Source organism: Stegodyphus dumicola, chromosome 8 (genome assembly GCF_044657685.1).
Source record: "Stegodyphus dumicola isolate Sdum_Otavi_A_Nest chromosome 8, ASM4465768v1".
NCBI lineage: Eukaryota > Metazoa > Arthropoda > Arachnida > Araneae > Eresidae > Stegodyphus > Stegodyphus dumicola.
In genome coordinates, this window is record NC_140775.1 from 20277686 (window position 1) to 20294587 (window position 16902).

Here is a 16902-nt window from a genome sequence, read left to right on the forward strand (position 1 = left end):
TTTGCCGTGAAGCTGTCTTCACCGTTATAGCCTGAAGGCTGTATTGCTGATTGTTTCAGCATGCTTGTCGCAGTTTTTCGACGACTGTAAACACGTTTTTGGAGCTGTCCTGAGTAATGCTCGTTGAGTAATAACTGAGTAATACTGGCTAACAAATTATGTTTGCATTCTTCATCAAGTGCTCTCGTCAATCACTCCAAGGAAGAAATCATATAAATATACAGAAAAAAGACACTAAAATTGTTTAATGTATTTAAAAAGCCAGTAATAATATATTTTTACAATATAAAATTTTTTATGCAATAAGTACAATATAAGAAAGTAAAACGCGAAACATAAGAAGATACAATAAAAAAATACGAAGAATGCAAAACTAAAGAATGGAAAGCAAGGAAAAGTGTTTTTTTTTTAATAGGAGATAATTTTAAAATTAAGCAATTTTATATGAAATATTAGAAAAAATGCATCAAGTGCAGCCATCCTTTTTATTAAAATTGAACATTTGTACCTAAGAATATGTGATTTTGTTTCTGAAAACTGTTCGTATTTGTAAAATTAAAAATAATGATAATATTTCCTGGTTAGAAATAAATTTTTATAATTATTTTATAAGATACATATATTAAGATCACGCAAGCAAAACTGGTTATAAATACTGCCGTGGAAAGAGAAAGAGTACTTAGTGTGCATAAAAATTGCTCCGTAAATCAAGATCCAAATATCAACCTTCTTCAAAACAAAAAAATTTTTAAAAAAACTTTTCTTTAAATGTATATGAGTATGATACAATCTAGGATTATTCAAGTTTCTTTTTTTCTTCAGTATTATTTTTCTTAGCATTTCTTACAAATGATAAGAACTTAAAACTAAATTCAGTAATATAAGATTACAGTATTCCACAGATTACCTTGTGTTAAAATTATAACTTGAAGCTTCCTATCAAAATTTTAAAGTAAACCCTATTTTCACACCAATAGCTAGGATAAGACAATTGGGGTATTAGCTAGGGTAAGAAACTAGCTAAACTAGGGCAAACTATTAGTTAGAGTAAGAAAACTAGTTATTTTTTTTTTCTCATTTGGAAAGAATTTCGTGATGAAATTCTTACCTTTGTCTTCTGAAAATGTATATTAAGCAAAAATTCAGTCTCAATTTTTGGTTAAAAGTTTAAGCAAAAAAGAATTGTTTTCCACTTTGTTTTAAATGTTCCCTTATTTAAAAATTTCAGAAGAGCCTTTTAAACATAACTAATTGCTCCTCGGCTTGCGCCATAGTTAAGAAAGATTAACAGATGCACTGGCATAGAGGCAGGACAAAGATGCCTTTGAAAAGGAAGTTAATTACAAGAAAAAACAGCTTAAATAAATTTAAGGATGACTGATTGTTTGCTTGTTGTTGAGTCAAGCAAAACTTTCCATTATTCATAAGAGAATGGTTGCCAGAACCTCATGAAGGTTGGACTTCTATTTCTACCCAAATTTTCAAGGAAAACACCTCGGGGGTGGTCTGGGGATCTTCTGTACCACCAAACCACACTAGAGGAATTTCGGTTTGCCATATATTTAGAATACCCACATGGTACAAAGACGCTATACATTTGCAAACATCCATGCCTTCTCCGCGAACCCAGGCCTTTCGGTACGACATTCAGAGTCATTAAACATTATCCCGTCTTGGCGGCTGGAGGATTATAAATAGTCAATAATAAACATTATAAATAGTCATTAATAAATACACATGAATGATTTCATGTAATTCTTGTAAGCAAATCTTGTTAATAAACTATTGTTCAACTGTATATGTTTTATCGTTATTTCTTACTCTCTTCTAACAGCCCTCAAAAGTATTTCTCGGGGCAAGCTAGTTTACAAGTATTCACCTTGAATGAACACGCAGAGAAATCTTGAGTTCAAGGATTATTAAAATGAACATTAGAAATAATGTACTAGTTAAAAGAAATCTGAAAATTTTTAATTTTAATTTTTCTTCTAGGAAGCACAGCAGTGGAGATCTGCAAAGCCGCCTGAAAACACGTAAGATTCTTGGTGTAGGCGAAACAGATAATGGAGATGTTCACAGATCAAAGGTAAAGTTAACTTGAATTTTATGGTTATATTCTACAATTAGCAACATATCTAAGAGAAAAAATAATATAACATGAAATGTAATTAAATAAATCATTTAGAATTTTATTTGAAGCATCTGTTTGTTTACATTTTCTGCAAGATTATTCCATATTTACGTACATTATATAGAACTGTAATTTAAAGCGAATGGATTAATTTTATTTCCGTACAAATCATTGTTTGGGTAATTATCAAGTTATTTTGCCTTTTCGGCTATACGTTATTTTCTTCAACATTCAGTTTGTATGTGGAAATAGTATTAACTTCTTTTCCACAAACGTACTGTCATCGAAAGCAGAATCTGTTTATTATCTAGTAACACAAAGAATGGACGTAGATCTCCAAAATCATCTTACACGTCCTCATAAAAACGAAACTGCGGGTATTAAAATTCCCGAAAGTATACTATATCTTATCCGTAGACTTTTCATTCTTATAATTATGACCCTAATAATATCTTGCTCCGGGTTTTACAGCGATCATAGAACATAACATAATAAGCGTTTTCAAAGCAGAATGAGCATATATTGTTCCAAATGAATACTAGTGTGGTGATCCTGAGGCGTGAGGCTCGCTCACTTTTCGGTCTTTGTCGCCATTTGTTAGCACTGACGGTAAGTGCGACGTACACATTGCCGATGTCCTTGACGACGGTAAATGACTTGAATTTCGATCACGTGTCTATTACTTGGTAGTCAAGTACTGTACCGCTGTCGTAAAATAGTTCCTATGCGGTATTTTCTGATATTTGCGCTACTTCGTGGTGCGAGCGTTTTTATTGGCCCTCAAGATCGCTACATACTCCCTCCCCAAGCATTTTGAATGCGATATGCCACAGCATGCGTTGTGGGTATGGTTGCGGACCTATGCGTTGATATGATTGATCTTTGCATTGTTGAGCATGTCTAGTTGGGTCCGTTGGATATTGTGGAGTGAAGCGCCGTGGTGTGTGTGACATAGTTATTTGTCTCTAGGTGAGCGGTGAGTGTTCTTGTCACATTTAAGATCATCCTTTGTGGCGGTTCCGAGACGTGAAGCCCATATGTTCAACTTTTCTGCTTGCTTGTGTCACCATCTTTTAGAACTAATGGGAAGTGCGCTAATGTCCTTGGCGACGTTAGATTACCCGTTTCGATCGTGGGTCTGTTATGTCAAATATCCTACCACTATTGCTAAAAAGCTCCATGTGTGATAGATTCTAGTATTTGAACTAGTTCGTAATGCAAGCGTTTTGATTAGTTGTCGGGATGGTTACACTAGGGTTTCATAAGCATTGGTAGATTTTTCTGAGAGAACCGTAATTTAATTTTTGATTGTCATCAACGAGCTCAGCTATTATTCCAGTTACGTATAGCAGTGGGCAGCAGACGAACACAGCTCGCATTTTAAATTTACGAATAATAGATTTGGAATGAAAGAACTGCTTAATCTCGAAGCTGCTGAAGGGTTAAAATACAATGATCTATCTATGAAATTAATGGTGGAAGAATAAGCTAAAATTGAATTTAGAACAATTTTTCGGAATCTTAAAAAAGCATTTTAAAGGCCAAGCATCTTTCCTGCAAAAGTCTACAGTAACGAACAAGTTATAAACACTTCAACAAACTACAGTAACAAATATTTTAGGAAATCAAATCTAGTGTCACGAAACTAATTTACAGAAGTGATGCAATATAATTATATGTCATTCTGTCATTCATAGACATGTGAGTCTGCATTTTATCGATGCCAATGTCATTTGGTTTTTCAAAGTGTAACTTATGGTGATGCTTCCACAAAGACGTTTTCCGATTTGAGGGATGTCACTATTGTTACTGAGGTTTACGAAGGTAATGAATTTGATTTTAAGGTCAGATTTTGCTCTAAAAGAACTTTGTTTGTAAAATTGCTAATGTGTTGTTCTTACTCAATGGCCATGTAATAAATCTACTCACTGCAGTACCACACAAATCTGTAATCTAAATCTTTTTTTGATATGATTTAACTCTGTTTAATTTAATACCTTATTGAATCAGTAAATATTACCGCTTGTTGTTATGCTTTCATTCAACTGCATTATTACTGAAGAAATTGCTTATTGTTTATGATTTAATTCAAGTGCATTATTATATAAGAATACAATCTTTTCGTTTGTTGTAATTATTTAATTTAAATAAATTGGTTAAAACTGAATTTAATATGTTCAACGTTTAACATAATTAACGGAGAATACCATAGTACTTTCTACCATTTTTCAGCTCTAAAAGAATTTGCTTAAACTGCATAGCACTTTCATTCTGTACAACAGAAATTTAGGATAACTGATGCTAAATATGGAGAATTACTTTTGGATGGTAATATTTATTATTCATCAATCACGGTAACGTTATTATTAATTAAAGATTTAATAACTTTTCATGGTAAGTTTTTTTTTTTTTTTTTTTCTTAAGAAATTATTCTAAATGATCCTACGCGGCAAAATATTAAAGCACATTGCTATAGAATAAATATAGAATTCACTATGGCCAACTCTTGAAATCCAGCTAACACAGTTCTTAAGGAATTGCCAGGATGTACTTTTCCAGCTTGATATTGAAAGCATTAGGAATCATATAAGCAATGCTTTTTTCTTATACACACTAATGGAGCAAAACCTCTATTTTATTATTTATTTATTTATTACGTATTTCGCCATTTGGCCCTATACAGAAAGGGAGGGAGGATTGTTTTAATGCAAACTGGCTCATATCCATGTTACGTATGGGGAGAACCACAAAAACGACTGTGCAGCCAGCCTGTTCGCCGGGATGCATAATTCACAAGTGCACCTCAGTATCGCCACTGAGGGATTTCAAAAATGGACCAATGAGCTTCTATTGCTCTTGTCACGTTGAATCTTCGAAACTGTGCTTGTGAGCGCATGTTGTTGTTTACGTTTTATTTTGCATTTGTTTGGCAGTGATAAATATATGGCGAATAAATGCTGCTTTCATTTTCGTACGAAATCTCGTAGTGCTTTCATTTTATAAGTTCGCTCTTTATATCGAGGAAATGACTCGAGCTATAATCAGCCTCGAATATTACGCATTTACTAACACCTGTGGATTCAAATGTATAATTTTTTTTATTCAGCTGAGAATAAATAAAAGTATTAGGATGAATCTAGTATTTTCTTATCTCAAAGCTTGCATTCCTTTGATTTGGCAAGTGTAAGTTTCAAAATACATATTGTGAATGATTTTTTTATACCTATTGTTAACATTAAAAGTTATATATGAATAAATTAAACATATTCGTTGTGAATAAGATAAATTCATTCTGTTTGAAGAGTATTTCTTGAATAAACAATGCATTTAAGAACAAACCGTTATTAATGGGAAATTTAACACACTAAATGTGTAGAAATGCAAATTAGGAAAGTTCACTTTGAATAAAATTGTGTCTTGGCTATTATTATTATTATTATGCATCTTTTTCATATAGACAGCAATAAAAGTTTCATATAGACTGCAAAAAAATAACTTCTATTTACATATATAATTATGCTTACATTTGATCTTTCGCACTGAAAATTTTCACAAGAAATGCACGATGCTTTAATTATTTTGTACAGGAACTTACAGGGCAAAATATTTAAAGCATCTTGCGTAAAAAGCGACAAAAGTCACGTGAAAAGACATAAATATTACTGGAAGACCATTGGTCCAGTCTAGAAGCCACTCCCTTGGTGGCGATACAGATGTGCACTTACGAAATGTCCTGCCGGGACATGAGCTCCCGGACCAAACTACCGATGTTCGGTGTTTTACACTGCTCGACCGCTGGTGGACAAAACCTGTGTTTAACAACAGAAAATATATCGGAGCAGCTCTACTCAGTTTCGGGGTAGTCAGTAGGTTCCGCATATACTACCAAATGTGAATTCAAATAATGAAAGGAAATTTTCGCTTCTCATGTCTTCAAGAGAAAAAAAAAAAATCATTTGTCAACTGAAAAGTCACCAGTAACGATAAATATGCCCATTATAGGAATATAAAGCATGGAAAACAATGTTATGACAGAACATGTCAAGAAACTAATTTCTGAAAAAAAAAAATGATAAATGAATAGAGATCGGAATTTCTGTAATCTTCTTGACTCAGGATTATTTATGCTAGCTTTATATGCATATATATATATTATAGCATATTTTTTCATTATATGCCAGTTGTAAACTGGCATATAATGAAAAAATATTTTGCTTAAAACTTTATATCACAAAATACATACATTGCTTTAATATTGTTATTTTTTTTCTCTCTCTCTTTCTTAGATCAGTCAAGTTCTCGGCCACAATGAGCATCTCTTTGTGAGATTTCCACGATGCTATTGGTTATGGCACCTTGCTATGGCCGTTGTGTTTACAGCAGCTGGCTTTATGGTAAATCTATTTAGCATTTCATCGCAAAATTCTAGTTTTTTAATACCTTATCCATAAATGCTTTGACATAAAAATTCTGCTTATCTTTGATTCTTTTGTCAATAATTTGAATCTTTAATTTTTTATCAATTATCTCATATTTATGAGTATACGTATCACCATGTATTTAATGCATAAGTATGCTTTTTATAAAAATCATGTATGTGCAGTAGGGTTGTACTTAAGCCCAAACTATAAGATCCTGTAGTTACAGAAAACGTCAGCAAAGCTTGGCACAGAGCAATTAAACAAGTTTAAAAAAGCTTAATAAATTTTATCTTGTTATTTCAACCATCATCATTGAAATTAAAAGTTCACTAGTTACAACTGCATTTAAAATTTCTCGTATATCCTAATGCTGCCATTTACTGGAGCATTAAAAAGTATGAGATTGAGATCAATTGGAAAATGGTAGCCGTCAGCGGTTTGAATGGAAGATTTGTGGGGCCATTATAAAAAGTGCATTTCATAAAGAATAATGAAGTTTCATCATTTATATGTTGCAAGCTTGCCTTACGCATCTCTAAAAAGATAAAAACACTGATATGAAAATGAGAAGGCCAGGTAACTGCCAACTTAACCCTGTTAGATTTATAATTCTCTTGCTACAAATTTTGACTCTGTTGGATGCATATGTTTCATTTACAATGAAAAATTTCAAAGTCTACACTGAAAGCAAAATATTTATATTTTTTATTTTCAACTAAAATGAGTGTTTTATTTTACTGCAATTTTTAATCTTTTGAATTTCTACGTGCCTCATATTCCCCATTACCCACAAACTGACTTGTTACTTTGACACATGGCTCAATGAGCCCGTGATTTTAAATTTTTTTAATTAAAAATTTCTTATGGTCCTTGAAAATTAATAAGTCATTTCTTACCCCATTAAAGATCTTTTAGCTGATAAAATAAGCATGAAATATGCAAAATTGATCTGAAAAAAAGAATCGTCAAAATTGTATGACTTTCACCAGATTCGGAAGAATGTCGAAACCGTGCAAATTTAGCCGTATAAAAATTAAATTTCATTAAATACAAAATTCAAATTTTTTATTTCTCTACAAATAGTAATTTTAAACCATTATTTATTTGTAAGTTGCATATTTCTAACATAAAATAATAGTCTTTCAGAAATTTGCATTCTAAAATTTAAATATGAATTGCCAAGTTTAGAGAATGTGTACCAGTGTTTCTCAACTGGGGGGAAGAGGGAGGAATGTGGTCAGCCTTTCATCAGTTAAGTATTTAATTTTAGTTTATGGATATAAGAGCTACTTTTATTCAAGGTTTGGTATTTATTAACATTTTCTTTACTTTTTGTTGTTTAATTTATAAAACACATTCTTCTTCTTCACTTGCATTACAGGCCTATTACAGTCTAAGGCTGTCTCAACAGGATCTGATCAATCACTACAGTCTGCCAACGATTGATTTTTTTGAAAGTCTTGAGATCTACCTCCACACCAGTGTATCAAACTTGTGTCAGATCTTGTTCTTTTCCTGGTACCCCCTACATTTGCAAAGATAAAACACATTAAGTTACCTAAACTTAAATAAATTTTCGAGTTTGGGAAAGAGAGGAGGCATGATCGTCTAGCAGTGGTGAAAGAGGTGCATAGGATAAAAAAGGTTGAGAACCATTGATGTATGCTAATGTCTAAAATCCCCCAAAGTGTTGAATTAAAGAATTTTCATACATTGCGGATAATTCTACTATGAGGAAAATGTTTCTCATTCAAGATCATATAAAACTGTAAGTTTCCTGTATATTTTTACAGAAACGCATCATATATCAAAATAGTTGCAGTCTGAAAGCCTATCTTATTTGATTTATTCCTTAAACTATAACTTTACGTTTGCAGTTAGTGGTTCAAGAGACATTTAAACATGCAAGTATTTTAAATATCCTTTACAATGAGAGAGTTTGCAATAAAGATATCAGTTTATGATGAACATTAAATGTCTAAAACAGAAACTGTTGTCTAATAATTAAATATTAATAGTAATAAGGGATTTTATTTTCTGAAATAAATTGTGCATGTATTTTTTAGTCCCCCCTTCCCATATTGTAGACATTTTTTTCCATAAATAGAAAATATACAACTGATATTATTCTCCTGTTTTGTCTTTTCAGAATCTTTTCACTCCAACATCGGAACAGGGTGCCTCAGAAAAAGGCGAAGATAGAAGTTCCCTGCAGATGATGACCAATTTTTACGGATCAGTATTACTAGGTTGATATATCACATTGACTTTACTTTTTATGCTTTATCCATAAATTACATTTTGGAATATATGAAAAAAAATTTAACACAGTAAGTGTTTGAAATCTTGAATTCTCACTTAGATAGATATCTTCGCTAAGTCCTATTAATTAATGCAAAAGAATGGTAGTGTCCCAACTGGCGATCTACCGAATTTTGTTAGTTAGTTAATTAATTTTATAATAGATGGCGCCACCTCTTTTTCAGACTATTTTGTTTGTAAAAGCAATGTTGCTTTCACATGCAATTTTTCCATTGAGTTTGCGAAGAGCTTTAAAAATGCACTCTTCGAATGTTTGCTACTCTCAAATAAATTTCATGTTTACAATACTTTGTGAAGAGCTTTTAAAATGCCGTCTTCGAATCTTTGTTATCAATTTACTCTCAAATAAATTTCATGTTTACATTACAAACAGTTGAAATAAAAAGCAGATGAAATAACACTTATCTTAAGTGGCAACAGTGTTTAATTTCTCTTTCTTAAATTCATTATCTCTTTTTTTTTTTTCAACACTCTGTACATAGGTTTTGAAACAACTTAATATAGCAGTACAAAATCGGGTATATTTTCTCTTACCTGTTTCATTCACTATATGCGTGAAATTCTGGATATAATCTGTATATAACACTTAGGGGCTCACTTTCAATTATATTAATATCAAGTAATTTATTGAAATACTTAAACCAGCTAATTAATTTTAAAAAAATTCTTTCATTTTGAACATGCAATAAGATGGCAGAAGAAAAAGATGTGTAAAAACAAACAATTTCAGTGGCACCATCGCTCTGTAAAGCAACTACACAGTTAAGTAAGGTAGATTGCCTATTGGGAAAATACTGAGAAAGCATTTGCCATTCTATTCAGTCGGAAAATAAAACTTATCTTAAGTTAAGTAAGGTAGATTGCCTATTGGGAAAATACTGAGAAAGCATTTGCCATTCTATTCAGTCGGAAAAATAAGAGTTCAGATGCGAATAATCCTATGTTTCCTTCTACCATACACTCTTACTCATGGGGCCCCTTCTTTTGAGCTATGGGAACACTCATGTCCAAGTGGGCTGAAGGGAGCCTCCAATTCTTACACTCTTACTCAATCCAAACAACACAAGCAGTTACTGAGAACAAGATGACAGTTTTCAGATCATAGCCTAGTTAAATGATGTTTACATTAACTAATATTTCATATACTGTCTGTCATAAGCTATTGATATGTCCATCATATCATCTGTATGGGACAGAAAAAAAACAATACCATTTTAGAAGCAAAAATTAAATTTCATTGAAAAACTGATTTAGCACACTTTTGCTTGACATTTTGAGGGCCTATGAAAATGTGCTAGAAACAATAGAAGAATCTAAGCAGTCATGTAATTTTAAGCCAATCATGTCAGTCACATTAAAGAGACACCTCCACTTTTTGATACTAAATCAAGCTGACCTACAAGTTGCAGATTTAGAGATAAATATTCTAACTAGAATAAAATTTTGATTAACTCTTTACCTACTTCTTTAACATCTTACTCTCATGCATCAGGCTTCAGAGACTTAGCTTAATGCACTACCACAATAACCATCACTTCTGATATTTCCAGTATTTTTACTATTTCTCAGCTTTGAAAATTGAAACTACATTTGTGCACCAGTGGCCAAAATTTTAAAATAAAAAATACTATATATAACTTCATTAATTTTAACAAAAGTTCTATAAAGAAATATACCACTGGAAAGATAATTTTATGCATAATATTATGGAGTTTACCATGCTAGATTATCTTCATTACATAAAAAGTTATAACTGAATAAACATATGAAGAAAACAAAACTGTCTTATTTGAAGAAAAGGGACTTCTTCAATTAAAAAAATTGAAAGCCAATTAGGTGTTGCCACAAACTGGACCCAGTAAGATGTCAGCCACATCTTTTGTTACAAGAATTTATAATAAAGAATCTCATTTATTTGTTTAATCATTAATAAACTGATGACTACTTTTTGTGATTTTTTAATAACTACTGTCTTTCACAAATATTTTATTTATGGGAAGAAAATTTTATAACTTGTTTTAGGGAGATAAGCATAGTAAAAACATTCATTAGGATCACCTAGAAAGATATGCAAAGAAATTTCTTTTCATGAAAAGAATATAACTCTATAAGGTACTTTCTCTCTCCTTTATGCATGCCTTTCTGATGTAACTGGATAGCACATCCGACGCGTAACCAGAAGGTCCAGAGTTCGAATCCCAGCGAGAACACTACACATTTTTCATGTCTCTTTTATCAATAAACATAATTCTCATGATTAAATTAAGGGGACAGTTAGTAGAAACGTAATTAAAGGAGAAGCTTCTAAACTTGTGGAATTACTATCAACAGATTCAGCTGAGTGAAAATCAAATTTCTAGAGACAGGAAAAGGTCTTTTGCAAAAAGTAAAAAAACTGTTACTTGAGTGACAGGCAATGTAAATATATCTAAATATTAATGACAGGCTTGTTCCAGATACTATGATTTCAGTGCTGCTTGAGATCACTGTTGTTTACAATTTAATTTCAAAATTTTGTTTTGCGATTAAGTGTTTATCCATGCCCATCTATGGCCTGCTATTAAGTGAACAGCAATTAAAATTATTGTCAAAACTGTCCAGATTAAAAGAGTTTTAATTTATGATAAGTTGCTATTACATTTACGATAATTTACTATTACATTTACTACCAATCAATTTACTGAGATTATAACAGAATTACCAGCATTGAGTTATATTTTAATTTTCCTTTATCAGTGAATCTATTAACTATTTTTATATACTACTAATTCTGTTAGTAATTCTATTATTATATATTCGGTTTTAATCACAGTAAGAAAGAAGTCATTGGTTTTAAAAACATTGAATACAGAATGTTTTTTAATGCTGTAAAACCTTTCATTATAATCACCTCCCTAAAATGATTAGTATTCCTGAGACCATAATTAAAAAATGATATTGAATATGATAATCATGTCTTCTGCTGTGATGTGATATTTTATACATTCTGGGATAGGCTTTTTATTAAACCCATATTCTTTTCATAATTATTACATTTATTATTTACTTTGCATTCATGTTAATATCATTTAAAACTCATCAATAGCTTATTATAGATAATAAGCCACAATGCTCATTAAGTTATGGCTTATTTTACATAATAAGATATAACATAAGGAAGTATTGCTTCCTTTTCTGTTATTCAAATGTCATTCTAAAACCAAATTACAATATTCTGTAAATGAAGTTTAAATTTTGTTCAATAAATTTTGTGATACTGAGAATCAAAAAATGGAAAAATTTCATAAAAAATATAATTCATTAAATTTTCAAAAAATGATTTTTTCTATACCTTTATTTCAGATTATCTCTAACCAATTTAAAATAAACAACATTTGGAATTTCAAATTTGACAATTGCCATTTCAAATGAAAATGGTTAGCAAAAGTTGTTTTTTAATTTAAATGCTACACACTTGTAATCATATTTATCAGCTTTAAAAAGTATTATAATTTCAGGATTTGCTTTCCTGCTGTGGAGTTTCTTTGGAACAACAGATAAATCCCTAGCACGAAGTCTCATGTCAGCAATAGTGGTAGCTGAACTTGCACAAGTATTTGGTGAGTAATTTATTTAATCATATAATGAAAGGAAATTCCAATCAGTTATCATAAATGATATGGGTGGTAAATAATACTTGAAATACAACAATCTTCATAATTCAAGGGAAAAAAAACTACATAAGTATTTCATAAAATTTGAAAAGATAAATAAATAAATGAATAAAAAAATATATATAATCAGTTCTTAATAGTTAAAATAATTAGTAAAATATTCTTGTCAAAATTAGCACATATTAAATTAGCACCTGTCCTAAAAATGTAGTGTCATAATGCATGCTACAAAATACTTAGGTATAGCAAGTTCTTCATATGATCTATAAAGAATTTTATGTTGTTTATGATTTCAGTGAATTCATGACATGAATAACACTGTTAATTTTTAGGAATTTACAAATATTCTGTTTGGTGCTGGGCTCGTACATCTCGCAAAACAAAGGGGGGGTGATTCAAATAAGCTAATTTTAATTCAGTCAATAGCATATACAGAAGGCATTGCCAAACTGTATCTCACCAGGCACATGTGGCTTAAGTATAGCTCACAGTGTATTAAGCAAAGTTATCCAAATTTTAAAATTAAAATATCTATGTAATAATTTCCATATATATGTTGCATATAATTCACTAAAATAATATACAAGATAAATAATTACTCTTCTATGACTTATTGATGGTGAGAAGTTATTAGGGCAAAGAAAAGACAAGGACATCAGCAACAATGTGCATAAAATTAGCTGAACAATGGTATAAATATGTATGTTGTGCATAACTCATCTGGTATTCTGATTCATTGATTTAAAATATAATCTCTACATGACAGATTATGAGAACTTAAAACTATAATTTTGTATGCAAAATAGTGAAACACTCGCAATTTATTTTCACACTTCTGTATTCAGATTTTAACTTATCCATAACTATTTCAATACACACATTGTATTCTTTCTAAAGGAGTACACAAGTTCTTAATAATGAAAAGTTATTGATTCTATTTTTTAAATTACTATCTTTCTTTCACTCAAATTAACAGCATTTTCACCATATACTAGTAACTAGAATATTTTTAAAATTTAAATTCAGTGTGTTTCCTATTAAAAAAAATTCAATAGTCATAGAAAAGTTTGTTTGTATCATATTGATTTATATTTTTGAATATACAACATACAGAGTAAAAACTGCAATTATTTATTTGTACTTAAAAATAATTTATATATGCAAAATCCTTGTTAATTTAATTAAATTTTTTTTATACTCCTGATGAGCTGTTTTACTGTTTTTGAAATGCTGTAAACATCTATTCACAACCCTTAAAATTTATGAATTTCGACATGAAACAAAGAGCGCCATCCAGTCTGCAGAAATAGTTAGCGATGCTGAAGAAGGCATGGATGTTTGCAAGCTCATGGTGTTTGTGTTGCAAAAGGCATTCTAAATACACAGCAAGACAAAAGTTCTCTCAAGAGGTTGGTGGTAGGGAAAGAGGGGTGAGAGACCCTTTGTCTACTTCCCAGGATGTTCTCTCTCAAAATTGAAATGGAACTGCACAGTTTGAGTGGTGGGACTATATTTGTACAACCAATGGTGAAATTCTGATGTCTTACCCACTTCTACCTGTGCCTGACATAAAGATCAAGCCCTGATGTTTAAAGATTAGTTATTTTATCGATATGTATACATTATAATGCATCTATTGTCTCAATTAATGCTTCTTATGCACATCCATTGAGCTCATATTATTTAAGGAGACTGTTGAATATTTTGCTGCTCTAGTTCAGTATGACTAAGCATCCTCATTCTTGAAACATCACATTTTGTTTATTGAACTTGTAAAGTTTATACATAATAATAAACAATGCTGGCTATTTAGGCACAAAGATGTGGCCCATTTTTTGAAATACCATATGGTACCTTCATAACAACTATATCTGCTGCTGCAACTGGAATAACAATATCATTTTTGTATGCAATATTTGTATCTGTGAATAATGCAGACTTGCACGGGTTCTTCAAATGTCTGTATGCAAAACCAGTCACCTGCTACATCACAAAACAATAACATGAGAGTTGCATAAATCGCTAGTCACTAGCATTACACTGCATTCATTAACCATTTTATAATCAGCAGAAGCTAATTAAATATTCTCTTGCGAGAAGAATGCAACTCTTATTATGATTTTAAAAAAGGAACATATTCATGCACTGTCTTCACATGCACATTTAGTTAAGCATAGATATGGATTTTATACAACAACCAAGATTAAGCCTTACCTGGCTGAACTTCCGAAACATGGATGAGAACTCTGGAATTTATTTCCGAGAAGAACTTATTCTGCCATCTTGTGGGGTCTGGACCATCTCAATCTAGTTGCATCTTTATCTGTAGCTTGTCTAGCAAATGATAAAGTTACTCTTTTTTGAGGATAATGAGCACTTGAAATATTAAAAACTTGAGCCAAAATACCAGTTTCTCCACTGCTGTGCAGGGAAAACTAAGCTCTCAGAAGAAAAAGAATATTTTATATATATATTTAGGAACAACAGATTATGAAGATTGTTGTATATTTTATATATATATTTAGGAATAACATATATTATTATTATTATATATATATATACTAAAGAAATATTGATTATATTATCTCCTAAGATTAATTTTAGTAGAATTATCTAAAAAGAGTGAATCCATAAATATTAAGTTTAATTCCGAAAATTGTTTTAAAGTAACTTGAATGTAAATTGTTAAAAATGTTTAACGGGGACTTGAATTAAATCATGAATAACAAAATTTCAATTGTAAAAAGAAATTAAATTAAAAGCAAGTAATCATTGCCATTGATCCGAAATTAGTTGACTTTTCAAGGGGAACAAACCAACTCCCGTTCAATGAACAATAATTAAGAAATAAATACGAAGGCGTTTCCTCCTTTACTCAAGTACTAAGGCGATGCCAAACTGGCAATTTAAGTTAGGCCAAATATTTCCATGAATTGAAGGGATCAAGAACCAATGCATTGAATGGGAGTTGGTTTGTTCCCCTTGAAAAGTCAACTAATTTCCGATCAATGGCAGTGATTACTTGCTTTTAATTAATTACCTGCTTTTAATTTAATTTCTTTTTACAATTGAAATTTTGTTATTCATGATTTAATTCAAGTCCACGTTAAACATTTTTAACAATTTACATTCATGTTACTTTAAAACAATTTTTGGAATTAAACTTACTAACTATGGATTCACTCTTTTTAGATAATTCTACTAAAATTAATCTTAGGAGATAATATAATCAATATTTCTTTAGTAAATAAATTATTATTAACTTACTTTGCAGCAATTGCGCAAGTAGTAGAATAACTCGATTTCGCACTAAGTGAATTTAAGATACATATATATATATATATGGTCAGCATTTCATATTCACTGCCTTTTAGCACTGTCTGTACTGCCCTCACATGGTATACTTTTCAATAAAAATACATAGATCATAATTTTCAAAATGGTTACTTAACTTTTCAATATTTATATTCAAATAGTAATAAGGAAAGGAGCAATGTTTTAAATATACATATAATATTATTATAATTAAAAATTAAGCATAAAATAATTAATAGCAAAGTTTTCAAATTATGATAACTAAAAACACAAAAACTTATTACATTTAAATAAATGTTTCATTTTTTTCTTAATCTTTTCTTAAATTTTCACTTCTAGCTGTTCTGAACTTCGCATTCCAGAGCAATACATGGGACAATAACATACGCACTGACATCTCAATACGAATATTCCTACTGCTAGGCAGTGCCTATTTCTTCTGGGCAATTGGTTCTAGTCGTGCTGGATTGCGTAAATCTCTTTCTAATAGAGATCTTTCACAGCCTACACCAGATGATCAGCACTCTAGTCCATCGAGTCCATCTGCAAAACGACCAACATCAGAAGATAAAAAGAATGAGTAGCATTTCCAAAATCCACAATTTATTGTGAAACAGCTTCCAAAATAGAAGCTTTTGATTCTCTTTTCCATTAAAAGAACACTGATGTTATTCCTTCTTAGAGGATATTCATTGTTTTCTATAAATAAATAACAGAAAGTTGTATGCATACTTAATGATATTAATAAAATAAATCTTGACCAGGTCACAGCATCAATAAAATAATAAACTGATTATTCAAATATTCCTTTCAATTTTGAATCATCAAGCAAGATTAAATTTTAATATAGTTCTAAGGTTTTAAATATTACAAACAAAATACTGGATTGCATACTTCAAGATCAAGGATCTTGCATATTAAAAAATATCAGAATTACATCCAGGAAGAAACATTAAATACACACATATACACACATTCCTAAAAAGAAAAAAAAAAAAAAAAAAAAAAACTAGAAACCTAAAATTTTCTTTCCTCTCTCTTTTTCTTTGTATAATGAATA

General features: G+C 30.6%; 1 protein-coding gene across 3 annotated transcripts in view; it reads left to right on the forward strand.

Moving 5' to 3' along the window:
* The window catches only part of LOC118200750 (tumor protein p53-inducible protein 11-like), a 116333-nt gene extending 99726 nt beyond the window's left edge, over positions 1–16607 (forward strand). For all 3 annotated transcript variants that reach the window (XM_085821635.1, XM_035372727.2, XM_035372718.2), the window contains 5 exons: positions 1993–2086; positions 6418–6525; positions 8702–8801; positions 12372–12473; positions 16182–16607. In XM_085821635.1, coding sequence (XP_085677761.1) covers positions 1993–2086; positions 6418–6525; positions 8702–8801; positions 12372–12473; positions 16182–16426 — 649 coding nt within the window. In that variant the 3' untranslated portion in view covers positions 16427–16607. The remainder of the gene's footprint in view (positions 1–1992; positions 2087–6417; positions 6526–8701; positions 8802–12371; positions 12474–16181) is intronic.
* Positions 16608–16902: the final 295 nt, after the last annotated feature.